Genomic DNA, 27,390 nt, shown 5'->3' with positions numbered 1-27,390 from the left:
TTCCTAATAATCTTTCCCTAATGCCGTCACCCTCCATGTCAAGCCACCATTTAACAGCCATTGTATTTATTTATTTTTCCAAAATACAATCTGTTTTCCACATAAATGACCCTTTTAGATACCCACAATTGGCTCAAATGATTGAAAGGGAGAGAGTAGCCACAAGAGCATTAGTCAGGTAGATGAGGTGAGGTCCCCTGGAGGACTATCATTGCTATGGAATAAGAATCTGGGTTTTGTTTAAGCTTGAATATTCAGTGATCATACAGACGTATATTGTGCACTCTACATTACAGAGCCTGCGCTGTAATCTTTTCATCCTCTGCAGTCAGTGTGGAGCTGGATGTGGATTTTAATGTACTTCTTAAACATATCCAGGCTGATTAAAGTGTGAATGAGTCACACTGATGCAATAGATAGTGAATAGGGAAAGGAGATGAAAGACGGCTTTGATTGAGGCTCGCATTTACCCTGAAGGCTCAACTGAACCTTTGTTAGGGTTGAGAGAAGGACAGGAAATGAGCGGGGATGGATGCGTGAGAGAGGGAGAGAGTGGGCTGAAGAGAGGAAAAGAGAGCAAGACAGACAGACAGACAGAGAGAAAAAAACAATGAGAATGATGAACAGAAACACAAAAAAGACAGGGAAAAGGTAATAGGCAGAAAGGGAGAGAGAGAGAGAGAGAGAGAGAGAGAGAGAGAGAGAGAGAGAGATGAGAGACAGACAGCGGAAAAACTGAAAAAAAACTGTTAGACAGATGGACAGAGAGACAGACAAAGAGATAAAAGAGAGATTAAAAGAAACAAAAATACAGAGAGAGAGAGAGAGAGAGAGAGAGAGAGAGAGAGAGAGAGAGAGAGAGACAGACAGTGGAAAAACTGAAAAAAAACTGTTAGACAGATGGACAGAGAGACAGACAAAGAGATAAAAAGAGATTAAAAGAAACAAAAATACAGACAGACAGAGAGAGAGAGAGAGAGAGAGAGAGAGAGAGAAGAAAATGAAAGACAGACACAAAGAGAAATGGAGAAACACACAGCAAAAGAGAAAGACAGACAGACAGATATACAGACAGACATACATACAGACAAACAGACAGACAGACAGACAGACAGACAGACAGACAGACAGACAGACAGACAGACAGACAGACAGACAGACAGACAGACAGGGGAAAAAAGCTAGACAGACATACAGACTAACCAGAGACTGACCTGGTCTTCTTAGTTTTCTCATCAACAATGTGCAGATACTGTACTGTATAATCATACACTCATTCATTCATTCACTCATTCTCTCTTTCATTCATCCATTCATTCATTATAATTTAAAATTAGTTTCTAATTATAAAGGAGACGTTGCCTGACTGTACATAATATAATGTGATATTCTGTGTATACAATTTTGGATATGCTTCAAGATTTCACTGTACGTCTGGACAACAATCAAACAAACAAACAAATAAAAAAATAGCATGTAAACAATATTCAAGCATACACTCTATAAACCGAGGTGCTCCATTCACCATCTGTTCCATTTGCATAATTATGGAAATTGGCCTCAAGAGTGTGGTCTCGCTCTCCTCACCAGCGAGCAAACGAGCTGGCACTGTACAGACAAAAGTACTGGAACACATGACGTTTTCTATTCATATACAGTATGTGAATCTTGCCCAAACTGTTCTCATTCGTTCGGTGGCACACGATTGTACAGGATGCCTTTGGATGTGTTAGAATGAAATCTGAACTCGTTTGGAAACCCAAACCTGGGTTCCAGCATGACTATGCACCTGTGCACAAAGCCAGCTCCATGAAGATATGGGTTGGAGAAGAAGATCTTGCTGCTATAGATCTATAAATCCTATAAATCCCTGTCTTTACTAATGACCTTCTGGCTTAATTTTGTTATAAATGTCCACCAAATCTAGTGGAACATCTTTCTAAAAGGTGTGTAGGAGGTTTGGGACTCAGGATGGAACGGGATGTTCAAAAAGGGCAAGCACACCTTATGTTCAGGTGTCAAAAACAGAACAGAGAGACAGAGAGAAAGGCAGAAATACAGACAAAGACATTGAAAGAGAGGAAGACAGACAGACAGACAGACTGAGCATTTGGAAAATCCTTTTTTTTATTTAGTTGTGTTGTAGTCTGATACTACAGTTGTTAAAAGTATTTGTTTTCTCATTAATCTACACTCAGTAACCCATAAAGACAAAGTGAAAACAGAATTAAAGAAATGTTTATCAAGTTTTTAAAATAAAAATTTAATATATAAAAAATAATAATTATTAATGATATATATGTGCTTTGTTAAATAATATACATTTTTAAAAAATAAAATAGAACAAATCTAATGCAATGCAATACACTTTTTTTATTATATTGATTCAACTGAATTAAATAACATTATAATTTATTTTTTATTTTTCACTGTTGTAAATGTATCTTAAATGAATATTTTTAAAAAGTTTTTAATACTCTAATAAACATTGCCATGGACAAATATCGATGCTTTATGCAGATGTATGTTTATTGTTAGTGAAACCAAAGTCAACATAGAGCATAAAAACAAAAATATTCTTGTAAATGTTTGAAAGTAATGATGGTGTTTAAAATTATGAAAATCATCAGAGCACCAAACGAAACTTTTGTTTCCACACGGGTGGTTTTAATTGCCGGATGTGCTCATCATGGCAGATTTGGGCGATTGATTTGTGATTTGGCGCATCAGTAAAACAAATGTTTAGTGATTACATTTTTTTTTTATTTCCAAGTAAAGAAAGGACTTCGTGAATAAATGTGTGTGGAGTTGAAGGTTTCATTTTTGCCTCTTTTATACTTTTATTTTTATTGTTAACAAAAATTTTTAATCACAAATACGTGCTGCATTAATAAAATTTGTGTTGATAAAATGAATTTGTGTGAATAATGCATTTATTTTACAGCCCTGGTTTTATATATATATATATATATATATATATATATATATATATATATATATATATATATATATATATATATATATATATATATATAAAATTGCATTATAATGAAATTATATACATGAATACAATGAATTTAAATTCATTAAAAACAGGACCTGAGCATTATGCTGATTCATCATTCAGTGCAGCTGCTGGTGAATAATATTTATTCGTTTTCTTTTGGTTGTTTACAGTCGATGTTCCCTGTGTTTGTTGTTTGCCGCCGGTATTGTTCTCAGAACATGACTTTGAATTGTGTTACTCTACATGTAATATATCCGGAGTAACATGACCTAAAATAAACACACGCGAACAATTATGTGTACATACGGCACGGTATATACATAAAGGTGTGATGTCATTTTCTTTTGTATGGCAGAACAAAGGGGCTTTGAAAGGTGTGTTGTTCCTGTAACTGATCTCACTCCGTATTAGGTTTCACAGCCCTGGTAAACAAGTGAACAGCGTTAACACCATGAGGTTTCAGCATTGTTCTTTTAATCCGACAGCAAAAGTTTGTGGACACCTGGCTATAAGGACATATACATTCTCAACCCCACTAAACACCTGTGAACATCTGTCTGTCTATCTGTCTATCTATCTATCTATCTATCTATCTATCTATCTATCTATCTATCTATCTGTCTGTCTGTCTGTCTGTCTGTCTGTCTGTCTGTCTGTCTGTCTGTCTGTCTGTCTATCTATCTATCTATCTATCTATCTATCTATCTATCTATCTATCTATCTATCTATCTATCTAAGGGGAATAAACCTGGAACTTATCTGGAATTATTAACCACTGTTTTGCTAACATACATAAAAAGCAGAGCTTGCTAGATGACAAACAAATTTTGCTTTACTGTGTGTCTTTTGCTAAATATGGAAAATACTTTGAACGCAGACTTGTTTTTTTGCCGAACTATAGACTGCCCTGCTATTGTCATTGCCAAGTCATTTGGATATACCTGGCCACACCCCTGTACAATGCCCTGAGGACCCAAGGACCCCTGGGCTTTGGGTCTCAATAGTAATGCTTTGGGATACTGATATATATAATAAAATACACAGACAGAAATAAACTAAAACAGTAGGCTTGACTGGGTTGCCAAACCCGAACAAATCAGCCTGGTCTGCTCTTTTAACAGCTTCCAGAACCATGAGCTGGCAGAGGTCATCAGAGCTCATCAGACCCTAGCTGGATAAATCCTTTTTAAGCAACATCTGTGGTTACAAATTTTTCTCTGGCTTATTTATACTACTAATACGCATCAAAACACTGAGTTAAAACATCTCCTGGTGTTCAGGGATAGTGATATCTCATTATTTATTTACCGTCAGGGTTTACAGAGTAGCCTACAGGCAATGCTTTAAGAATACCATTTTGAATATATAGATCATTAAATGATCTAAAAACATGTCCCATCATGAAGATGCTCCTGAGCACAAAGGCTACTTCATGGAGCTTTTTTATGGTTTGGAATGGAAGCTCTTGAGTTGCCTGCTATAAAGTTCTGACTGCAATCCTACTAAACACCTTTCAGTTGAAATAGAACACCGAATGCACCCCAGGCCTTCTCACCTCACCACAACATCTAATCTTTTTAGAGGTGTGGAGATTATTATGACAACAAAATGGGAACTAAATGTGGAATGGGATGTAAAAAAAAAAAAAAAAATCCTATGGCCAGGTGGCCAACAACTTTTGGATATAACAACCTTTTACTTCATATGCATATTTTGATATACACAAATTTACCAGGAATCACACCATTAGGCATCAAAGTGACCATAGAGACTCCAACACACATTTATTCTCTTTTTCCGTTTATTCCAGCTGCTTCTCCGACCAGATTCATCTCCAACTCTATACTTTGGTTTACTCACTGTTGAAATATTTGCCAGCACCGTGGTTATCCTGTTCAACACAAGACCCACAATGCATGCGTTTATCCCCTCTGTTATTCTTTTAACACCCGCCTGATTCCATTACTCATTTCTCTATTCTTTTCTTGTCACCTTTTCAGTCATCCGTGTGCAACTGATTTACGGTTATACCCATTCAGCACATTCGGGGGTTTCAGTCATGTGACTGTCCTCGGTCTGTTTATCGCTTGGGGTTATACACACACGTTTCTTTTCAGGTGGTGCTGTTTCAGGTGATGTTAAGAAGACTTTTGCATGAAAAAAAAATAAATCAATTGACTAGGAAACTGATGTAATAGAGGTGAAGAGGCCTGGGGGTGCAGTCAGCATTCCAATTCATCCCATATATATATATATATATATATATATATATATATATATATATATATACAAACAAAAGTAATGGGACACCTGATATTTCCAGCCAAATGTGTTATCATATCAGGTGTGCCATTACTTTTGTCTGTATATTGTGTTTGTGTGTATTTACAAATACAGGAGACCCAAAGTCAGCTTCATGAAGATATAAATGGAGTGGAAGATCTTGAGTGGCCTCCTCTAAAGCTATAAACCCTTTTGTACACCTTTGGGATGAATTGGAATGCTGGCTGCACCCCAGGCTGTACCTCTCCTGTACCTCTCCTACATCAGTCTTTAAATTTACTAAACTGGCTGAATGAACACAAATCGCAGAAAAGCGCATCCCAATCTATTATAAACTGTACTTCTATAAAGTATATAGTATGTAACATATTTATATATATATAAATAAAGTACTAGTTTTTTAGGAGTTCCCATACAAGTTCATTTATTGCATTTTTTAAAACCAATAAAGCCAATTTTACTAAATAAATTCCAACATGCCAGTCTCAGTCCCTTTCCATGGCTACACATCTACAGTCCAGTTAGGATCATGATACCTAGAAATATCTGCATTACAAGCGCATTAGAAATATATTGCATTTGCATATTTTGATTGTGATATCAGAAAGCACTAGAAGAAGCATTTCCAATTAAATCAAAACCAACATTGCTTCATTAACATTAGCAAACTGGGCACATGGTATGATTTCTGTTTAAAAAAAAAAAAAAGAATAATATAATAAATCTATTACATATCAGTTATGTGATTTTTCCAGAGAAAGAGAGAGCGAAAGATACATCCCACCACTCATTATACATCCCGACAATACTACGAACTATTTCACTAAAAGAATAGCATGATCACTCTCTCTCCTCCAGCAACAGCAATTTTCTTCCTCTTTCACGAAACATTGCAGATGTAATCCAGAGGGGGTTCGGTGGGATTAATGGGTAATTGCTGTGGAATAGCACTCTGTTCGTTTATGGGTGACGCTCGGGTGAAAGATGGTGGACGATCACCAGTTACAGCGGTGGTGAAGTAGCATGGTCGAGATGGTTCCGGATATCAGCATAAAGACGGAGCTGGGTTGCAGCTGGTAGGCGGCGCCGGCTGGAGTGGTCGTGATCCGGGCCGTTGCCAAAGTGCTGTTGGCGCTGCTGACTGTGCTGTTCGCTGCAGTCCCGTTCGAAGACTGTGTGACCTGAGACACCACCTATAGAGAACAAAAAGTTTTGTAAAAATATTGACCCAAAGACCCAAAGACACAAAAGCATGACAGTGCCCTTCTGCACAGATCCTTAAAAAACTCCAGGAAGATATGGGTTGGAGTGAAAATCTATATTGGCCTGCTGTAGAGCTTCTGACCACAACCCTCAACTCAAGGAGCACATATCTCCATGCCCACATTCCAAAATCTAGTGAAGCATCCTGAAGTGTGGAGGTTATTATAACAGCAAAAAATGCATATCAGTATAGAACAGGATGTTTAAAAAGCACATATGAATCTGATCTGATTTGTTTATATAGTGTATCTTGTAGATTTAGCCAGCCATGACCAAAGCCACTTTATCATCATCATCATCATCATCATCATCATCATCATGTAAGCAACACAGATTTGTTCCATAGCAAACACTGGCATCGTCTAAGAAATTGTTGTCTGAGGGCACAATGTTTCTTTTAATGCTTTCCCAAAAATGCTGAGGTAAAGGAAATATCTCCAGGTCTTGATAACGAAGGAAACGATCTAGCTCGAGCGACAGGGTTGCCGATGCACGACAGTGATCAACCATGTACTGAAAAGCATATTTTGCAGATGCTATCCTTCAGAGATTTTGAGATCCTGAGAATTACAGTGGCTAATTAGCAAATAGCATAATTAGCTAATTTTAGCAATTAGAAATTTCTGGCATCTTTAAAACCTGAACGTGGAAGAGGGCAATTGAAGAGTGTTACACTGCCCTGTGCTGAGTATTTGAAGAAAAGAAAAAAAGGTATAAATGTAGAGCATCAATTCAACTGTGTTAGCGATCCATATTTAAATCTAAACAGTTTGAGGTCATTTGATTCGACGGGTTTGCGTACACTGCACGGACGAAGGTTTGTAGAACGTAAGATTCGTATGTCAAAAGTAATAAAGGTTGAACCTTTTCTCATTTCGAGAAATTAGGATCGAAACACAGTTGGTGCAGAAACCCTGAAATCACTGTCACTTTTGTCACTTTTATAGCAGCGATAAATCTCTTTTTCTCATTCCTGATCGACTCGAACCCTCTGCTTCTCCATGGGACACGTCCTCCAAAAACGTTCCCATGAGTGCTTACTGAAAGACGTGGAAAAATCAAGTCCTTTTGACCTATCAGATTGGACAATTCATATAATATAGTGAATACTAATTATTAAACACTCTATAGACAAAAGTATTGGAACACCAGACTTCTCCAGCCAGTTGTGGTTTCTCCCCCCAGCTGGATGCAGAATATCAGATGTTTCTGGCTGCGGCGGCATTAAATTTTCCCTTCACTTGGACTAGAACACCAGCCTGGCAATGCTCCTGTGCACAAAGCCAGCACCATGAAGATATAAAGATATCGAGCCTTATCAGGATGAATTGGAATGCTGATTCCAACCCAGGCCTCATCACCCTACATCAGTACCTGGCTTTAAAAATGCCCTCGTGGCTGAATGAGCACAAATCTCCACAAAATCTGGTGGAACATCTACGCAGAACTTTTGTCCATACAGTCAGTGGACATTAATAAAGCAGCAATGGCACATTTTTTCCAAACATTTGTTCGCCGTTTTATCTTACAATTACATCTCAAGTAAAAAAAAAAGGAGACGTCCTACAACTTTTTGGATCAGTTTTGAGGAAGAACCGCACGTGGGCGAAAAAATTCTGTATTATAAATTCGTATTATGACCTACGTCTCCTTTTGTACACCTTCTCAATCAAGATAATGGATAAAAGAAGCGTCGGGTTTCAATAGCAGCTTTTGGAGACACCTGATCTTCGTGCGGGACACGGGATATGGCAGAGGTGAATTATTTATTTAATAATGCTAAGAGGACGAGGATGAGGTCGTTGGACACAAATGTTGTGACGATGTAACGGTACCTAAAATAAATATAGAGTGTTGGTTTTTTGTTTGTTTTTGTTTGTTTTTTTGTTAATACCTAGCCTGTAATATTTGCTCAAGTCATGGCCAATAATTGTTATAATAAATTAAATAAATTGTATTCATTGGTTCGAGTTTGAAGTCTTGTCATTGTCTCATCTTACTTGATATATATATATATATATATATATATATATATATATATATATATATATATATATATATATATATAGAAATAATCAATAGTTATGTCCAGTGTAACTTCACTAATCTCATCATTATCATTACAATAATAATCAATAGAAGAAGAAGAAGAAGAAGAAGAAGAAGAAGAAGAAGAAGCAGAAGAAGAAGATGAAGAAGAGAAAATGAAGAAAAGAAGAAGAAGAAGAAGAAGAAGAAGAAGAAGAAGAAGAAGAAGAAGAAGAAGAATTCATACCTGGGATGTTATACAGGTCAGGAAAAATATTAACCCAAGATGCACTGCTGTAAAGTGAGCCATCATTTGATGAAGAAGATCCCTCTGCTTCTATCCACTTCCAAAGTGACTCAAAGCAGGATGTTCACATTCTTTATAACCTCATTGGACTAGTGACGTATAATAGGCTCAATCCCAATCAGTCCCTCCCTCCCTACATAGGTGCACTAGGTTAGGTATAAGATAACACTTCTTATGTAGTGTGCTATGGATTTGGTTGGTTATGAAGCCTTCTGGAATTCAGATTCATTCAAATTTCTTTCTTTCTTTTTTTTCTTTTTGTAGTTGGTGAAAAAATGGTGAAATGTTTCATTATTTGAGCACAGTTTGTCATGCTGATTAAATAAATGTCCGAATGTAATAAATGTCTTTTATTTATTTTATTAGATTTTTTTCTAAATTTTTAAAGAAATACCTCTATGCCTTTAAACAAATCCGTGTCTATTCAGAATAACCACTAGATGGCAGCAAATCTCCATTTGAGCTACACGTTTATGAACGTGTATGGAAACGCACAATTGTATAGGATATCATTTGAACTAGGAGACCCAAACCTGCTCCAGCATAAAGATATCTCCATGAAGATATTGTTATTGTTATTGTTATTGTTATATTAACCCTATCAAAAACCTTCGGGATGAATTGGAATGTTGACTGCACCCCAGGCCTCTTCACTTCACCTACATCACTGATGAACCCTGATTTTACTAACAGCTTTGTACATGAATGAGCCCGAATCTCCAAAAGCACAATACAAAATCTTCCCAGAGACGTGAAGGTTACTATAAGAGCAAATTGAGGACTGAATGTGGAGGAGGTTCAAAAATCACAAACAAATCTTATGCCCAGGTGTTCACAAATTTTTGGCTGTATAGTATAACCGCAATCTGATCTCAATCTCAAAGATATCGAGGGGGTCCGATATTCGATCTGTTGTTCTGGAATCATGCTGCTCAGTCTGTGGATTGTTTCAAACACCAGAAACCAACTTTGCATTCTGATGTAGTGGACAAAAGTATGTGGACACTTGTCATTATATATTGTCATTATAAACATATGGTTGTTGAAGCTTTATTTGGGGGCATGGCTGGGAAATTAATGAGCATTAGATCAGACACAGATGTTGAGGAGATCTAGGGGTTGAGTGTGTTCATTCCATAGGTGGTCAGTAGGGATGAGGTCAGAGAAACTCTTTCAATCCAACCTCTACACAAGCCTTCTTTACAGTTCTGTGGTTCTTCATGCCAACAGTTTGGAGAAGAACCACACATGGGTGTCCGTATACTTTTGGCCGCCCAGTGTCTGTTTCTGCTGCGTAAATAAGAGCAGATGAGGATTATTTTGAGCGTAGAGTCACTCGGGCCCTTGGCTTCAGGAATTGAACTTCATCTGCAGAACTTGGAGAGTCAGAGGAAGGGTGCAGGAGCTGAATGGGTTCCAGGTGTTGGGTTACATAACATAAAACCCCGCCTTCCGCTTCGCGTGCGCGCATTTTTCCGTGTTGCGCGTTCCGGGGCTGCGTGAGCGCGCACAGCCTCTGGCTCCCACACCGTGAACGCTCGCGCGGCGCCGCGTCCTTCTCGCCCTCACAAAACGATGCCAAAGATGGAGAAAGGAAGACCACCGGAAAGCAAGCGCAGCAGGAAGCCCGCTCATCCCGTCAAGCGCGAGGTCAGCCAGGAGATGAAGGTAAGAGGGGGGGGGGTTCACGTTTAGGTGATTCGGGAGCGCCCGTCGGGGTCGCCTTCTTGACGCGCGCGTCCTGGATTGGTGCTGATTTCTCTAAAGATGATTGATTTCTCCAACAATGTCGGGTTTGTGGTGAGGTGTATCGTTTAGGATCTTCAGGTCCTGGCATTAGAGAGGGGTTAATGATTCTGTAGTCTGTCTGGAACGCAAGTGGAATGATGCGCAGCAGTTTGCCAGATGTGCGCCAGCGGACAGAGAGTTGAGAATAGAGTGTATATGCGTGTTCGGCTAGTTTACCACGACTCTCAAATAAAGAGTTACTTTAACACTAATAGGTGTCTGATTTCACATCAGGGATTTTACTGTGTAACCTGTTGAAGTCTTGAGGTCATTCTTTACTGTACATAAAGTGCATTCAGGCGATGAAGAAGAAAACAACAAACACCTGTGATACGATCTGGATACAAGTAAATACTATAAGGTCATTTGTAGGCTGTCGGGATTTGGTGTTTAATGTGTGTATAGTATATAGGTGTCAGTTCAAACACTCTATTATGTATTTTCAATCTGGGGATGATCAGACATGGAAACCATTTCCACAACTATCCCCTTTCCTCTTTCTACACGTTACATTGCTCTCGTCAAGTCGGACACAGATGTAAGAACGGCGTATGCCTTCAGCTTTCCAAAGGACCATTGTGTTGACTTTTCCATGGCCGCACCGGATTGTACATTGAGAGCTTTCTGCGTGAGAGACATGAGCGGTTTTCATGTCCGTGTGGGAGGAAACCGGGCACAAGTCTCTTTGTGCGAGCGATTTTGGATCACCGCACATGATATCCATGGAGCCGGCGGGTGTAGGGTTGCGACTTAACTAATTTTAATCCAAACATGCGAAACCGTACACGATCCTGATGTAAGCGCTGCCGGGGCACAAGCGGGGGTCATGGTGGGTTTTGTTGCCTTTGGCCACAACTGCTTTGGATTTTGGGATGAAGCTCGGCCAGTCTTTCTCTTTCTCATTCTCAATAAGCAGATGTTTGTCTGAGTTGCACAGAAGACTCAACTGCAGGGGTTGAAGGAGGGGGGGGAGACCAACCTCCTACTAATGAGAAAACAGTAAAACAATATGCACAGATTTTGGTGTGATCGAAGAGGGAAAAAAAATGGGGCGTTTTTTTTTATGTAATCAAGCTGCATAACAGTCAGCCTGCACACCCAGTCCAACTCAATTTATCCGTCTCAGAAAAGAAAAAAAAAAACGATATATATAAATATACGATTCATGCCCAGGTTCTAAGCCCCACCCCCACCCCACCACCACCACCACACACACAAACATACAGTTGCAGTTTTATGGGCAGGCCTGTTTGCGGCTCGAATGACGGAGTAGTGGACGTAACGGATATGCCATTCGTTCGAGAATCTCCCCCTGTTCTCATGCATCCTGGCTGTTTTTGAGAGAAAGAGTGAAACCCGAGAAGGGCTGAAGAGTCAGGTAACACAGAGAGCGAGAGAGAAGAAAGAGAGCAAGCAGAGAGTGAACCAGTGTTCTCCGGCGACTGTTTGTTTTGGTTGCGAGCGCTCGGAGAGAGATGAGTGAAGGGAGAGCTTTAAAAGCAACCAGAGGAGTGTAAAGGAAGGAAGACGTGGGGTGTTGTGGGGGCAGATCCTTCAGGGAAAATGGAGAAGATGAGAAGGAGAGAGAGAACGGGGAACCGGAGGAGTGGGGGGACATGAGGCGAAGAAGGTGGGGGATTTCTGGGAAGCCCACAAACTCAGCTGTGGTGTTCTGTGTCCTCCTCGGATTTCACCTAACTATGAATCAAATTACCCACCTCTGTAATCTTAAACAGAGAAAACGAGTGAGGGAGCGAGAGGTCTCTGGAGTGTTTGGCCAGATTTTATGTCAGACCATTTAGAATAAAATAACAAAGACTGATTCAGAACGTCGGGTTTTTTTTTTTTCCTTGCGGCTGCATCATTTTTCAGTCAAATTTTGTGGCCCACAAATGGAGCATGGGATAGCGTATAGATTTCACTAAATCTCCATACTATGGTCAGAGATCACCAATTACCAATTGTGTGTATGTGTGTGTGTGTGTGTGTGACAGAGCTTCGCAGAGAGCACAATGAATGAATTGCTGGGATGGTACGGATATGATAAAGTTGACCTGCAGGACTCTGAGGCCGTCGACATCAGGAGCCACAATGGCAGAGCCAGACGGCACCAAGTGTCTGTGCTTAAAGGTAAGAGCTCACACACACTCACACACACACAAACCTATAAGTATACAGATACATTACACACTGACTCGGGCTTTGAAATGAGGTTTATGTTATACAAGAATGTTCCCACTGACTCCCAAACTTTTAGATCATTTCATGTCAGTAGGACTTGGCTCTTGCTTTCAGTTTTAGGGGCCCTTAATGAATTCTGGGCCACCAGTTGTATTACTGTGTATGCACAAGTGATATTTAGCTGTCCTAAATACTGTACTGGTGCAGGATACAATAGGTTCTCCATCACAAGTGAAGTCAATAAGCTTTTTATTGTCATTTCAACCATATATAGCTGACGAATTACATAGTGAAATGAGACAACGTTCCTCCTGAACCCTGGTGCTACATACAACAACAATCAGAGAAAACACAGGGCTAAGGACTAGTGTCCTCACCACATAAAGTGCATCGTGTGCAACCTAGTGCAAACAGTGCAAAGACAACACAAGACAGTGCAAGACAATACAAGACAGTGCAAGACAATACAGTAGGACAATACAGGACAGTGCAAGACAACACAAGACAGTGCAAGACAACACAAGACAGTGTAGGACAATACAGGACAGTGCAAGACAACACAAGACAGTGTAAGACAATACAGGACAGTGCAAGACAACACAAGACAGTGCAAGACAACACGAGACAGTGTAAGACAAATACAGTAAAACCCTGTTGTACGAGCGACTAATAGTACGAGCAAACGGAGATACGAGCGACCTTACTCGCAAAATTTTACCCTGTTTCACGAGCAAATTTCGAAGGCACGAGCAAACCCACGCTGTCGGTTCCCCATTTTCGGCCGAGGGTAGCATCAGTCACTTAGTTGATGACGTATCACTCGGTCACTCTCGCTGTTCAGTGCAGCAAAAACGTAACTTTTTTTAGCGTTATATTTTTATTTCACTAAAAATCTTGGAAAAATGTCTCCCAAAAAAATCGGTGATGGTGCTGTGAAAATGAAAGTAAATATAATTACCATTGAAACCAAGAAGGTTACGAGCGTGGTGTGTTTCACACTCGCAATCAACCACTACCACATGAGTAAGTGTTAAATTATGTTCACATTACGGTAATTTGCAGTGTATTTGTTTGTTAAAATAGGCTACAAATACTTTTTAAGTGCAGAAATAAGCGATCGAATGAGGTTTCGGAACGGATTAAATCACTTTTACATTCATTCCTATGGGGAAAATCAGTTCGAACGCACGAGCAAATGGACCTACGAGTAATTTTCAAGAACGAATTATGCTCGTACAACGGGGTTTTACTGTACACAAAATGCCAAATACAAAATAGCACCGCCAGTAAACCTGTAGTATACTGCACACTGCAGTGTGTAAAAGACGTAACGTGAACATTGTAAGTAACAAAAAAATGTGAACAAAATGTTGTGCAAAAGAGCAATAGCAGCAATCCAAAAAAAAAAAGTGCAAAAAAACAGCATGTAAACAGTTTGTAGTAATGAAGTGATGTAATGTGAGTGGTACTGAACACACTGATGTGTGAAGTGAGTACGAGTGTGTGTTAAGTCTGGGTTGTACCGATCAGTCACACAGGTGTGTGTGTGTGTGTGTGTGTGTGTGTGTGTGTGTGTGTGTGTGTGTGTGTGTGAGAGAGTTTCAGTTCAGTTCTGTGTTGAGAAGCCTAATAGCTTGAGGGAAGAAACTGTTGCATAGTCTGGATGTGACGGCCCGAATGCTTAGGAACCGCTTACCTGATGAAGAGTGTGTGACGGGTGTGTGGGGTTGTCCACAATGCTGTCCGGTGATGTCAGTTGTCCTCACTATCCTCTGTATGTAGGGTCTTACGATCGAAGACGGTGCAGTTCCCAAACCAGGCAGTGATGCAGCTGCTCAAGATGCTCTTAATGGTCCCTCTGTAGACCATGGTCAGGATGGGGGAGGGAGATGAGCTTTCCTCAGCTTTCTCAGGAAGTAGAGACGCTGCTGGGCTTTCTTTGTGAGAGATACATGAAGGGGAAAAGGGGAATATTTATACATGAAGGGGAAAAGTTCTGAATAGCCTAAATAAGTAAATATAATACTATAGTAAACTGTATTTAAAACTTCCTTCATCCATTGTATGCCTGGGTATGACTGTAGCTATAGAAAAACTCTTCACTGCATTCTAAATCTTCTGGGCATTTGTCCCTCTTCCCTACCAACCCCAAGTGTAAGGAAAGTGCATACCATCCTTGAGATACCCTACTTGGACGAAAGTTTGTGCACATCTGATGTGCTTTTTATACCATTTTATATCCAATTCCAAATTTAAACCCCTGTTTGCAGTAATAACAACCTCCACTCTTCTGGGAAGATGTTCCACTAGGTTTTTGAGTGTGCTTGTGGAGATCATTCAGCCACAAGGACATTACTAAATTGTGGTCTGATGTAGGTGAGTTGGAGAGGCCTGGGGTGCAGAGGTGTATAGCAGGCCACTCAAGATCTTCCACTCCAACCCATGTTCATGGGGCTGGCTTTGTGCACAGGGGCATTGGAACAGGTTTGGGTCTCTTAGATGCATTGAAGAGAAAGTTTCATGTTACTGCAGCAAGAGATGACCTATATAATTGGGTGCCTCCAACTTTGTGGTAACAGTTTGAAGAAGAACACAATCTAACGGAACTAGAAAGCAATAGTTTTGTTTATATAATGTAGGTTATACCATCTTTAAGAGGGGGTGGACAATCCTTGATCAATGGTGTCTTATTCTTGATTGAGAGCATACTAGCTGTGGGAGCCGGTATCCCATCCTTCAGGGGGGTGTATCTCATCCTTGGTGGGGTGTACACCATCCTTAGGAAGTGTATACCATCTTTAAGGGAGTTTATACTATCCTTAGCGGATTGTATTCCATCCTTGGGGATGTATACCGTATTTTAGAGAGTGTATACCATCCTCGGGGAATGTAAACCATCCTTAGAGAAGTGTATGACCTCCTTGGGGGAATGTATACCATCCTTGGGGAAGTGTATACCATCCTTGGGGAAGTGTATACCATAGTTTGTGGGGTGTGTAGAATCCTTGGGGATGAGTATACCATCCATGGGAAAGTGTATACCATTGTTTGGGAGGTTTATACCATCCTTGCCATCCAGAGAACATGGAGAGTTTTGTTCTTTTGGACTTATTTTTAATCAACAAGTAGATTTATCTTATATTTGGTTAACTGTAGCCTTATAGCAGAAACTATATTAAATAAATTTGGCTCAATTCAAGATATTTTTACTGGTTAAAAGAGTTTTTGCATTTAATGCAGCTTTCATTTCAGATTTTAAAGTTTAGGATACTTAAATGACGTTTTTAACATTGCCCATTTATGAAAAGGAGTTTAATTCAAAACTAAAACATCTCATTCATGCGTTCATCTTCAACACTTGACAATGGTCACAGTTGCAGTGGATCCAGAAACCAGAAACTCAGGAATGGACCCTGGAACCCAACCCTCTTCCCAGGCCACCGAACACATAGGGATAATATAGCCTTACCAGTATATTTGCTAGAAAACCTAGCTAAAACAAAACCACTGCCGTTGCTTTTTTTTCTTCAGGATTCTTAGATACTGATGAAATCATATCCTTTCCCAGCATTGAGTAAGATCGAATTCTCTGTGTAAAAACACAATTAAGCTTGCTAGGTAATTTCACTAGCTAGGTTGTCAGTTCACAATTGTTTATTTTCCCCTCTAGAGAATTCTGATCCAAAGCCTGGAGGAATCGGGAGCAAACTGGACTCTGGCTCCTCCGTCCCGGCAAAAGACGGGGTGAAAGAATCTACAGGCTTTCCCCTTTCTCCTTCGTCGTCCTCGTTCTCTCCTCACATGAAGGAATTGCACAGCACACACGTCGTGGTGCCACTCATCAAACCATCTGCAGGTGTGGTCAAGTGTTGTGACTAAATGTCCCACAAATGTAAATGAAAATATATATAGCGCCACAGGTATGGATTTGTAATTTAACTTTGTCCGTCTGTCTGTCTGTCTGTCTGTCTGTCTGTCTGTCTGTCTGCCTATATGTCTTTTGCAGTGGATGAGCAGCAGAATGTTCAGATTGTGTGCGTGTGGTGTCAGAAGGAGGGACTTAAACGCTACTCTCTGATCATGGGCTCAGAGCTCAAGAGCTTCTGCAGCGAGAAGTGTTTTGCCATGTGCCGGCGAGCCTACTTTAAACGCAACAAGGTCAGTGTCTGTTCTGCGGAGGCTTTTAATCAGCCCAGGCATTTCGAAACAGTATCAGTAGCAACCTGATATAATATTGGAGCTGAGATTTATCAGTAAGGCTTCATCGTTTATGTTGAAACCACTGAATACTCCTAGACCAAAAAACAGGTTCTGTTCTTGGTTTAGTATATAGACTTGATTTTAGGGTAGCTCAGTGGTTAAGATGTTGGGCTTTTGATTAGAAGGTCCTTGAGTTTAAATCCCAGCACAACCAATAAGCTGCTATTGCTGGGCCCCTGAGCAAGGCCCTTAACCCTGTAAATGCTCCGTTGTAAGTCACTCTGGATAAAAGCATCTACCAAATGATGTAAATGTAAAATAGGGAGGTTTGAAGGATTTATGTTGTGTCCTACCCCGCATGACACCATAGAAAATGACCATCCATATCATTTGTGGTATGTACATGTGTGAATGGCTTGTGTGTTCGAGAGGTTGGGAAATGCCCATGCATTTGACATGAGCCTCAAATAGATGATATAGACAAAATTTGTAGACACCTGAGCAAATTCCACATTGAGTCCCCATTCCACACTGAGTCCCCAATTACTGTTATAATAACCCCTACTCTTATGAGAAGTTCATGTAGATTTAAAGTGGAGATAAGAAGGGTATTAGTAAAGACAGGCACAGATATATATAGGGTGAGGCTTTTGGTGCAGTCAGAGTTTCATTTCATCTAAAAGTTGTTCAATAGGATTTGTAGCTCTATCATAGGCGAACTCAAGAACTTCCACTCCGAATCATGGAAAGCATATTTCCATGGAGCTGGCTTGGTGTACAGGGGCATTTAATGCTGGAACCGGTTTGGGTGTCCTAGTTCAATGAATGGAAAATATAATTTTACTCCATCCAAAGTTGTCCTACGTCAACTTTGTGTAACAGTGTAACAGTTTGTGGAAGAACCACATATGGCTGGAAAAGTCAGGTGTCCCAATACTTTTTTCTACAAGTGAATAAATATTATGTGCATTCTGCCTCTGCTGACTGACAGTGTTCAGTGCTGTTAACAGCTGTTTAACACTCGTGGATGCGACTGCCAGGACTACTCAATGACCACCACGGTCATCCAGCACAAGCATGCTCCATGTCAAGGGGAGCTCCTTAATCCTCTTCTGAATATAAGGTCACCTTTGATGAGTTTTTAATAAGGGGTCGCCAGAGTGTCACAGTCGTTTGGAATGGGCTGATCCCAACCTCACCAACACACATACACATCCGATTTACACACTTTAATCCAGGTCTGCTTTCTTCTGTATAAACTGAACAAATGCCTAATAAGTTTTATTTATTTATTTATTTATTTTTTAAATCACCTCTAACCTGTTTATGCTATAAGATATATTTCCACAACAAAGCAAGCTGTAAAAAAAAAATTTAAGTCCGAAAGAAAAAAAAAAAAAATATATATATATATATATATATATATATATATATATATATATATATATATATATATATATATAGAGAGAGAGAGAGAGAGAGAGAGAGAGAGAGAGAGAGAGAGAGAGAGAAAGAAAGAAAAGAGAAAGAAAGAAGGAGATGGAAAATCAAGTCAGAGCCTGTTTGAGAGGAAGGAGTAAGGGCTGCCATGGGGAGAGTGGTGTCCTCTTGCAGCACATACTTTACCGCAACAGCATCAGGTTTCACACTCCATACACCAGCGAGACGGGGGAGAGCACCGGGTACAGTCAACACAGGATCGGCTTACTGCAATCTGGAGCAGTCACTATACACACACTCGCAGTAACACACAGTGGGTAGTCACACATCCACACACATCTTCCCACTGACCCAGAATATGAAAATTCTCCAGCCCTGTGCTCACATAATTATGTAAATGTAGCTTGTGAGTTGATGTTTTACCCTTTCTTTTAAGGCTCAAAATGAAAATCGGCACCGCGATCAGTCTTCTCCTCCGCCTCCTGGCCAAACAGAGGAAACGCCACCTCAGATCATGCTTAAGATGAACAACACACGAGTAAGTGCTCGTAAAGCATTGTGGGTCATAAATTTTTTTCACAGCACCAGACTTGAAACAAGGCATGAATTTTTACCAATTATGAGCAAGCATCATAGAGATTGCAAAATGCGCTATTCTAGGCAGCTAATCTGTAGTCGCTATTATTTTGGGCAGAATTAGCATACCTGAGGTCAATAATCAGTAAAAATGTGTTGGAGTGGTGAAGGCGTTTGTGGTTTTTGAGGTTTACCATACAGCCATCTGTTCAGGATTTAGCATTGTAAATCAATGACTCTAAACTACAGATGAACTGAATACATATTGGAATTGATCCAAACTGGGTCAAAGTCACAACAGGGTCAAGTCTGAAATTGTTTCTTTTTAAAAGATTCCTTCCTGTTTAAAGTTGATTTTGCAGGGTTTTTGAAGCGTTTAACTCAAGAAAGACTAAGCTTTCTGGGAGCACAGGCATTCCCACCCACGCTTTTCATCATCCTCTTCATTTAGAGCACTTTTTTTTTTGGCTCAGCAAAATGAAAAAGGGAGTTCTGGTTCTTCTCAGCTCCAGAATGGAACTCAGATGCCATTTACTTGTTCGCCTAATGTTGTAAAACAACCATGGGTGATCCAAAAGCCCCCAACATTCATGCACAGTCCTGAATCCCAGGCTCCAGCCCACAGCAGAGACCCTCACAAACATCTCTGCATTCCACCTTTTTTTGCAATGAAAAATAAAGTATTTTGAAGCAGTATTAACATTTCTCTTCTGAACTCTTTAGGTCTGCGATTGGTGCAAACACGTGCGTCACACCAAGTACCTTGACTTAGGTGCAGGTGATGACAGACTGCAGTTCTGCAGCACCAAGTGCCTTAACCAGTACAAAATGGACATTTTTTACCGTGAGGCCCGAGCTGCACTTACAACATCTGGCTCTAGTCCGAGCCATCCAGAAAACGAGAATCGTCCAGCTGGAGAGAACGAGACTCTGCTGACACCTGAATCATGGAACAACCCTTCTATGGAAGGAGACAGCAAAGAAATAGTGTCGCCCAAAGTTTCCACGCCTGTGTCATCTTCATCTTCATCAGTATATTCTGTTAGAGCATCTGTCTTGGCTCAGCAGAAGGAAAGAGAAAGCTCTGCTTCGTCTCAGCTCCGGACTGGGACTCCGGTGCCATCTACTCCTCCACCTCATGTTGTTGTAGAGCAACCATGGGTGATACAGAAGCCGCCATCCTTTAACCAGGCAGCTATTCATGCACGGCCCAGAAACCCAGGATCCAGTCCACATCACAGACCCTCACACACATCTCCGCAGGTACACACACCCATGGTTCGGCCGATTCCCCCACCGCTTTTACACCCATATCCGGGTTCGATGATGCACTGTGCTTCCACCTACCCTCACCCAATTCCTTCAATCATGCCAACACTGGGTCTGCCATGTCCACAACCGACTGTCTTGGTGCCATATCCGATTGTAGTCCCTCTCCCTGTTCCTGTGCCAATTCCTATACCGATACCAGTGAACTCAGAGGCTTTTGGACATGCCAGGGTTATTCGTAACCACAAGGAGAAGGAGAGGACAGGAAGAGATGCATTTTCAGTCACTCCTGAAGATTTACCAAGAGCACAGATGTCTAAAGTTCAGGATACTACCAGTGTAGTCTTAGCGGAGCACAAAGTAAAGACGGAGCAGATTTCCTCTCCAGACCCATACTCTGCTGCTTTCTCATTGCACCCTTTCCAAATCTCACCTGCTCGTCCACAGGCCAGTCCTACTCCTCCCCTGCCAGACAACCAGAGACAAGAAGTTAGGGAGCGACATGTGATACAAAGAGTGGCATGCAAAGTGAAGCAGGAACGTGAAACAGAGTTCGACCACAGTAAGCACACCGAGTTTGAGCCCGAGAAAGTTTGGGCCAGTAAGAGTGATGAAAACAATCCAATAGCACAACAAATGTCCGCTAAATCTTACACAGGCACTTTAAAGCACACGTTCACACATTCAGCCCCTGAAAGTGTATCTTCCCCGGCAGACTCGTCAAACACACGGGCTTCAATCATTCTACAGAAAGCACTCAACACAACATCCGTCGTCACTCCCACAGCATCTATAATATTGAACAGCGCAGTTGCCACTTCTAACTCCATTCACTCCGCTTACTCTGCAACATGCCCTCCCACAGTTCAGACTGACCCAGATCAAAGAACAAGCTCTGGCCAACATTCATCTCCGCTCCCCGAATCCGAGGATGTGAAAGAGAATGTCTCGGGAGAACGGGAACCTGGCGCAAACTGTCCCCTTCCAGCAGAGCAAACAGACTCCCAAACCGACCAATCAGAAGAGGGCAAGGGTGGAGCCGCCGACAATGACGCTCTCGCAGCCGACGAGCACGCGTACGCGCGATCCATCCCGCCGAAATTACGTGAAAAGAATACACACACGATCACCCTGACAGCTGCACACACACTTGCTCAAGTGGTCACTCATAGTTGGGACAAGAGCTTGCAAGCGCATGTTCCTGCTTTCGAGCAAAGTGGCGCACTTACTGAATTAAAGCCGGCTTTGAAGAGGAGATGCCTAAGGATCAGAGACCAGAACAAATGATGCGCAGGTATTCACACAAGCATACAGTTGCACAAATGCACACACTATATACACACATTCCGATTCAAGCAAGCGGTGGAAGATCTATAGCCGGGTCTACTAATATAGGGTAAAGAGAGCAAATATTTGTTTACTGGCATGTAAATCATGTTTATACCAACCACAGTGACTGATTGTGGGTCTGGGAACGAGGCATTAGAGAATCGCAGGCCATTACAGCAAGATATAGACAAGAGTATTTGGACACCTGACTATTCCAGCCATATGTGGTTCTTTCCCAAACTGTTACCCCAAACTTGTAGCTACACAGTTGGTTGTGGCAGGATGAAATTTTCCCTTTACTTGAACCCAAACCTGTTCCAGCTTATCACTGCACCTTCGCACAAACCTACCTCCATGAAGATATGGTTTGGACAGAAAGATCTCCTGCTATTAAACATCTTTGGGATGAATTGGAACACACCCCAACTGCACCCTCCCTCCTCACTTTACTTATATCAGTACTTTATTACCACCCTTATAGCTGAATGAGCACAAATCGAGTGGGACATCTTCTCAGAAGAGTGGAGGTTATTAGAACAGCAAATGGGGGCTAAAGGTGGAATGTGCTGTTTCAAGTCATAAATGTGGGAAAGTATCTGTGAACTTGAGTTTGTAGAAGTGTTTATGGTGATTTCATTATTTATATTTAATTTCTCCGTTAGTCATACCTTCTTGTTTTCTCTCTCTTTCTCTCTCTCTCACACACACACACGCACACACGCACACACAAACACATACACCAAATAAAACTACACAGTCCAAGTGCATGTCCCACATAATGACTCAGAACAGTTAAACAGTCCTTTTTATAGCTCTAAGGTTTCAGCAGTAGAAGGAAAAAACTGAAACGCAAGACACAACTGAAAATCCCTGACACAAGCTAGTCTAATAAAGTGTGTGTGTGTGTGTGTGTGTGTGTGTGTGTGTGTGTGTGTGTGTGTTTGAGGTGTATGTATAGCTCCAGATGTTTCTGTTGGAGGGCTTTGTCTGTGCTCTCAGGTTACTGCAGAAATAGGGATAGTGTGTGTACATGGATTTAGCCCTTTGTGGGGACCAAAACAAGACAGGCGGTCCCCACAATTCTAGGATTGTGCCTGTTGGTCCTCAGGAAACCTAGATACAAGAGATTCAGCTTTTGCAGGATCTCCAGATGAACATACGTACAGTATATCTGCGTGATATATTTTACGAATTATGCCCGCGATTGTATTCCATTCCTCGGTCATTAGTGTGGCGCTGTTATCGTGTTTCTTTGCGAAACCCAAAGCCTGCGTGTTTGCAACACTACCCTTCAAAAACCCATTCTTTGAGCATATGCTTCCAAAGCAGTTACTTTATACTTTAATAACCTCTGCAGTAGACCTGACAAATATACTGGGAATAATGTCAACTGGAATTGATAGTGGCGTATTATTTTTCCCCCTGTTGCCATATCGGAATGTTTCTGCTTTGCAGTCCAGTGAGCTTGCGATCGAAACCAGAGGAACCATGCGTATTTAAACGTAATCAGAATTGTCATTCGGTCGTATCACACTCTAATTATGGGAATTTCCATTCAAATTCAAATGTTTCCTCATTCAATTGTTGTACTTGCATCATATTTGTCTAAGAAATGATCTTGTCAGATGATATGGACAAAAAAAGCATTGGGACAAGCAACTTTCCCTGCTATATTTGTTCCATCTCCAAACTGTTACCACAAAGTCAGAGACACACATGTTTAGGATGTCATGGGTTAACATGGAAGATTCTGAGTGGCCCGCTATAGAGCTATAAACCCTACTGAACACCTTTGGAACGAATTGGAAGGCACCCCTGGACTTCCCTCTCTACATCCGTCTGACTTTAATAACACCCTTGTGGCTGAATGAGCGCAAATCTCCACAGCCACACTCTAGAGCAGCATCTTCTCAAAAGAGTGGAGGTTATTATATCAGGATACAGGGATAAATCTGGAAAAAAGCACTTATCTAATAGTCAGGTATCCACACACTTTTGTCGAAATATTGTATGTCTATAGAAACTGACTTGCCAACTAAGATATTCACAATAACACTAATTTCTTTCTCTTTCATTTCCTTTGCACTGTTTCAGATCACTCGTGGAGTGAACTTCCTTTTTTTTTTCTTGTGTATCTGAAGTCAGATACAGATTGCACACCTTTCCCTTGGTGCTGGAAATGAGCAGGGAAACAGAGACGAGTTGAACGAAAAGCTCAGTGACTGATAAATGGGCCCAGATGTTCATCCTGACTATTGGATATAATCATACCTAGGGCTTAGGATCTTCTCAGCACAGGATTGCTGACAACCATTTCTCCTCCACTGGTGGTTTATACAGACGTAAAGATCGGTGGTGTGTGTTTTCTGTACAGACACTTCAGGCTAAATGAGTTCTGGGTTTTTTTTTTTTTTGGCTTACTGTCAACATTTGTTAATATTTGCCAATCTGTAATGTTTATTAGATTAAACCTGCCTTCACATACATACACACACATTTGTTGGTACTTCCTTTGTGGAAAAAGTAGAACCCACATTTTTCTGTCAAGTGGCTTTAAATGCCAGAATGATTGACGTTTATTCCATAGTTAATACAATTTGACTTGATTTGTATTCAACACCATTTGAAATAATCAAATGAAAAGAAAGGACACAAACGATGGCACTTTTAACCTTTCGTTACACAACCTTGATCATCGCAAACAAGCTTTCGGTGAGATTTCTCAACCTGTCTGGAGAACCTCAACCTGGAGAAGCCTCCTGTAGAAGGCCACATCAGAACAGTCCGCTGTTGTGTTCTTTCCGTGTTGTGGGTCGTTATCTGGTGGAGGACCCGGGAACTGCACCTGAGATGGAGCTTTCTGAGTAGGTTTCGCCCCTAAAATGGTTTGGTAGTCTTGAGATGTTTCACATCAGCTATATGCTCAAAGACATGATAAATCGCTGAAAAAAAAACACTTTAACTGCTTAAAGTGTTTTTTTTTCAGCGATTTATCATGTCTTTGAGCATATAGCTGATGTGCCACTCAAATTTCCTCTCATCTGGACAAACAACACTCTCCTGGAAGCATTGTGGCTGGTCCTATTTGCATTTTAGCAAATTTACAAGTATTTGTTTGAAACATAATCCAATTATTTATATTTCTTTTCAAAGGAGTACCAACACACGTCCACATCTGTACCTACGTGAACACTATATGGATAAAAGTATTGGGACACCTGATTTTTCCAGCCATTTGTGCATCTTCCCCAAACTGTTCCCATAAAGTAGGATGTCTTTGGATGTTCTAACATAATCCAAACCTGCTCCAGAATAACAATTCCCCCTGTGCATAAAACCAGCTTTGTGAGGATCTGGAGTGGAAGACCTTTAGTTTTTTGGAATATTTTTCAATTAAAACAACTTTGGGATGAATTGAGATGCCAAATGCACCCTGTTCCTTCAAGTACATCAGTATCTTACTTTATTAACACCTTTGTGGAATCTTAAATGTAGACATCTTCTCAAAAGAGTGGTTTAAATGTGATATGGGATGTTCAAAAAGCTTATACTCAGGTGTCTACAAACTTTTGTTTATATAGTGAATATGTATTGATATGTTTTAATTTGAGATTATTTACAACTGAAGCATGAAGTAGGTGCTGGATAGGTGATGGATCCCTGTCAGAAATGGAAAGCTGAAATCATAATCACTGTTTTTATTGATTTCAAATCAGAGCCAAAAAAAAAAAGCATTTACAGACCGCACTCTATTAACGAACATGTGCCACTATTCATTAATCTGCCATATTCGTTTTGAGTATAGAATTTGTTTTATTTGAATAAAATGTTTACTTGTACATTGAATGCCTACTGTTTTTAGTCTTTTTTTCCCTTTATTTCTTTTTTGTTGCTTTTTGACAACACTGAAATAACGTTTGCCTGAAAGTCAGAATCAACCTTATTCCACATTCATCAATTCCAGCAAATTGAGAAGCATGTTCCATTTTATTTTTGTTAAAAAAAATCCTCTCATTTCCTTTCTTCAAGAATTCAGCTTTATGGTCAGGAGCCACTCATGGGTTAAAAAAAAAAAAAAAAAGTTTCTCATACTATGACCAAAGAAATCTGAATATTTACATTAATATTTGTATAAAATAAAAAAATAAATACTTGTATAAATATTTATTTATTTATTTAATACATATAGTAATGTAAATAAATATTTACATCAACAAAAAATATAAATAAGTGTTTTTTTGGGTTTTTTTTAAAGCCTGTCTGGTTATTTCGACCCTTTGTACATTTTAGGGTTAAATCACTACATTTGTAAATTTTAGGGGGTAAATCACTACAAACTCTTTTGTCGTTGCCGAATAGCATATGCTTTTGAACAGAAACAGATCCGTGCTCCAGATCAATCAATCAATCAATCAATCAATAAATCAATCAACCCCAGACTGGTCTCGGTCTTTTCCTCCCTATTAATTTGGCCATTAGTGCTCAAATACACACTACACTGCCATCTACAGGTCATTTGTGATTTGCGATTGTGATCTTTTATTTGTGATTCTGCAACATGAATAGATTTCCCCCATTCTTTTTCGTTCTCAACTCATTTTTTTTTTCCTTCGGATAATCATTACAAAGCAACCCCGCCCCCTTTCACTGCTCCGCCCTCTAAGCCCCGCCCCATATTTTACAAGTTTGGCTGCGCACTTCAGGGCAGTGTGAGATTTTAATTGTTACCATACTTTGTGTAATTCAAGAAATAGATAAATAAACGATCGTTTTTTCTTTGTGTGTGTTTGTGTGTGTGTGCTCCTAAAAAAAAAAAATAAGCTATTTCTCTTTATTCTGCTTCAATATCAAATAGAAATGTCGATTATAAATAAAAAAAAAAACTAATCAACGTTCAAGCTCAAGAATGATGATGCATCTGCATAATGAATGCATTAATGTGCATAAATGATGCGTATTTCAAATATCTTACATTTTCGGCAAAAATATTTTTCTAACATAGTCATTTGATCAGTTTTGATTCATTTTCTTTAAAAAATTCATTTTCTTTTACAGTGAGTACACCTAGTGTGCCACCTAGTGGTCATTTGTGATTCTGCAACATGAATAAATCATCAGTTTTGGTGTTTCGGTTCATCTGCTAGAGATGATGAATTTAGGACGTGCAGCTGTGGCTACAACGAAGGAGACTTTGAATCGTGTTCATTGGGTTTCTTGCTTTAGCAATGACATTCATTCTCACTGTATTAGACTTCTGTCTGGGCTGCAGCGAAATTTCTCAATAATATTGATAATATTGATGTTTCTAAAATGGTATTGAGAGGTAGATTGATCCAGGTAGGACCCCTGGATGTGAGATGCACGACCCGTTATTGTGTCGAATGAATAAATGTCTTTCATGCATCAGGGCTTGAAAAAGGATTGTAATTTGAGGATATAAATGAATAAATTAAAAGTTTAAGATTAAAGAGCTCTTGGCAACACACTATATATATATATACATACACCTATAAGCACCTTTCCTCCAGAGTTGGCACAAAATCTCTTGTTTATCCACAGTAGCTTTTTTTTTACTCATCAAAAAAATCACTTTAGAGTAAATTAGATTAGATTTTCTCTCGACAGTGGTCGTGCATCTCTCCCTCATCACATTAAAGAGCATCCTGGGAGGGTGATTTACAAACATGTGGCGTCCTACACAGGGAGAAACTGGGCCGAA

The 27,390-nt window shown here is 40.2% G+C and overlaps 1 protein-coding gene across 2 annotated transcripts; it reads left to right on the top strand.

The window, feature by feature from the left end:
* The first annotated feature begins 10,390 nt into the window (after window positions 1-10,390).
* LOC124401025 (sine oculis-binding protein homolog B-like) lies at window positions 10,391-25,517 on the top strand. Of its 2 annotated transcripts, none has more exons than XR_006928523.1 (7): window positions 10,391-10,556; window positions 12,671-12,806; window positions 16,528-16,713; window positions 16,864-17,015; window positions 18,934-19,035; window positions 19,797-23,652; window positions 23,766-25,517. XR_006928523.1 is itself a non-coding variant. In XM_046872921.1 (7 exons), exons 1-6 carry the CDS (start codon window positions 10,464-10,466, stop codon window positions 21,627-21,629), a joined length of 2,502 nt encoding a protein of 833 aa, XP_046728877.1. In that variant the 5' UTR covers window positions 10,391-10,463; the 3' UTR covers window positions 21,630-21,636; window positions 23,766-25,517. The 2 variants fall into 2 exon arrangements, 1 of the variants encoding a protein (XP_046728877.1); XM_046872921.1 differs by having other exon boundaries at window positions 19,797-21,636.
* Window positions 25,518-27,390: the final 1,873 nt, after the last annotated feature.

Source organism: Silurus meridionalis, chromosome 18, assembly GCF_014805685.1.
Source record: "Silurus meridionalis isolate SWU-2019-XX chromosome 18, ASM1480568v1, whole genome shotgun sequence".
NCBI classification, from domain to species: domain Eukaryota; kingdom Metazoa; phylum Chordata; class Actinopteri; order Siluriformes; family Siluridae; genus Silurus; species Silurus meridionalis.
This window is presented reverse-complemented; position numbering and strand designations above follow the sequence as displayed.

What these genes read in the sequence shown, in the direction of transcription:
- LOC124401025 (XM_046872921.1), top strand. Translation starts at nt 10,464, where the DNA reads ATGCCAAAGATGGAGAAAGGAAGACCACCGGAAAGCAAGCGCAGCAGG. An exon ending in CCAAGTGTCTGTGCTTAAAG is followed by an intron (nt 12,807 to 16,527) that starts GTAAGAGCTCAC and finishes TTTCCCCTCTAG; the next exon opens with AGAATTCTGATCCAAAGCCT. An exon ending in CCTACTTTAAACGCAACAAG is followed by an intron (nt 17,016 to 18,933) that starts GTCAGTGTCTGT and finishes CTTTCTTTTAAG; the next exon opens with GCTCAAAATGAAAATCGGCA.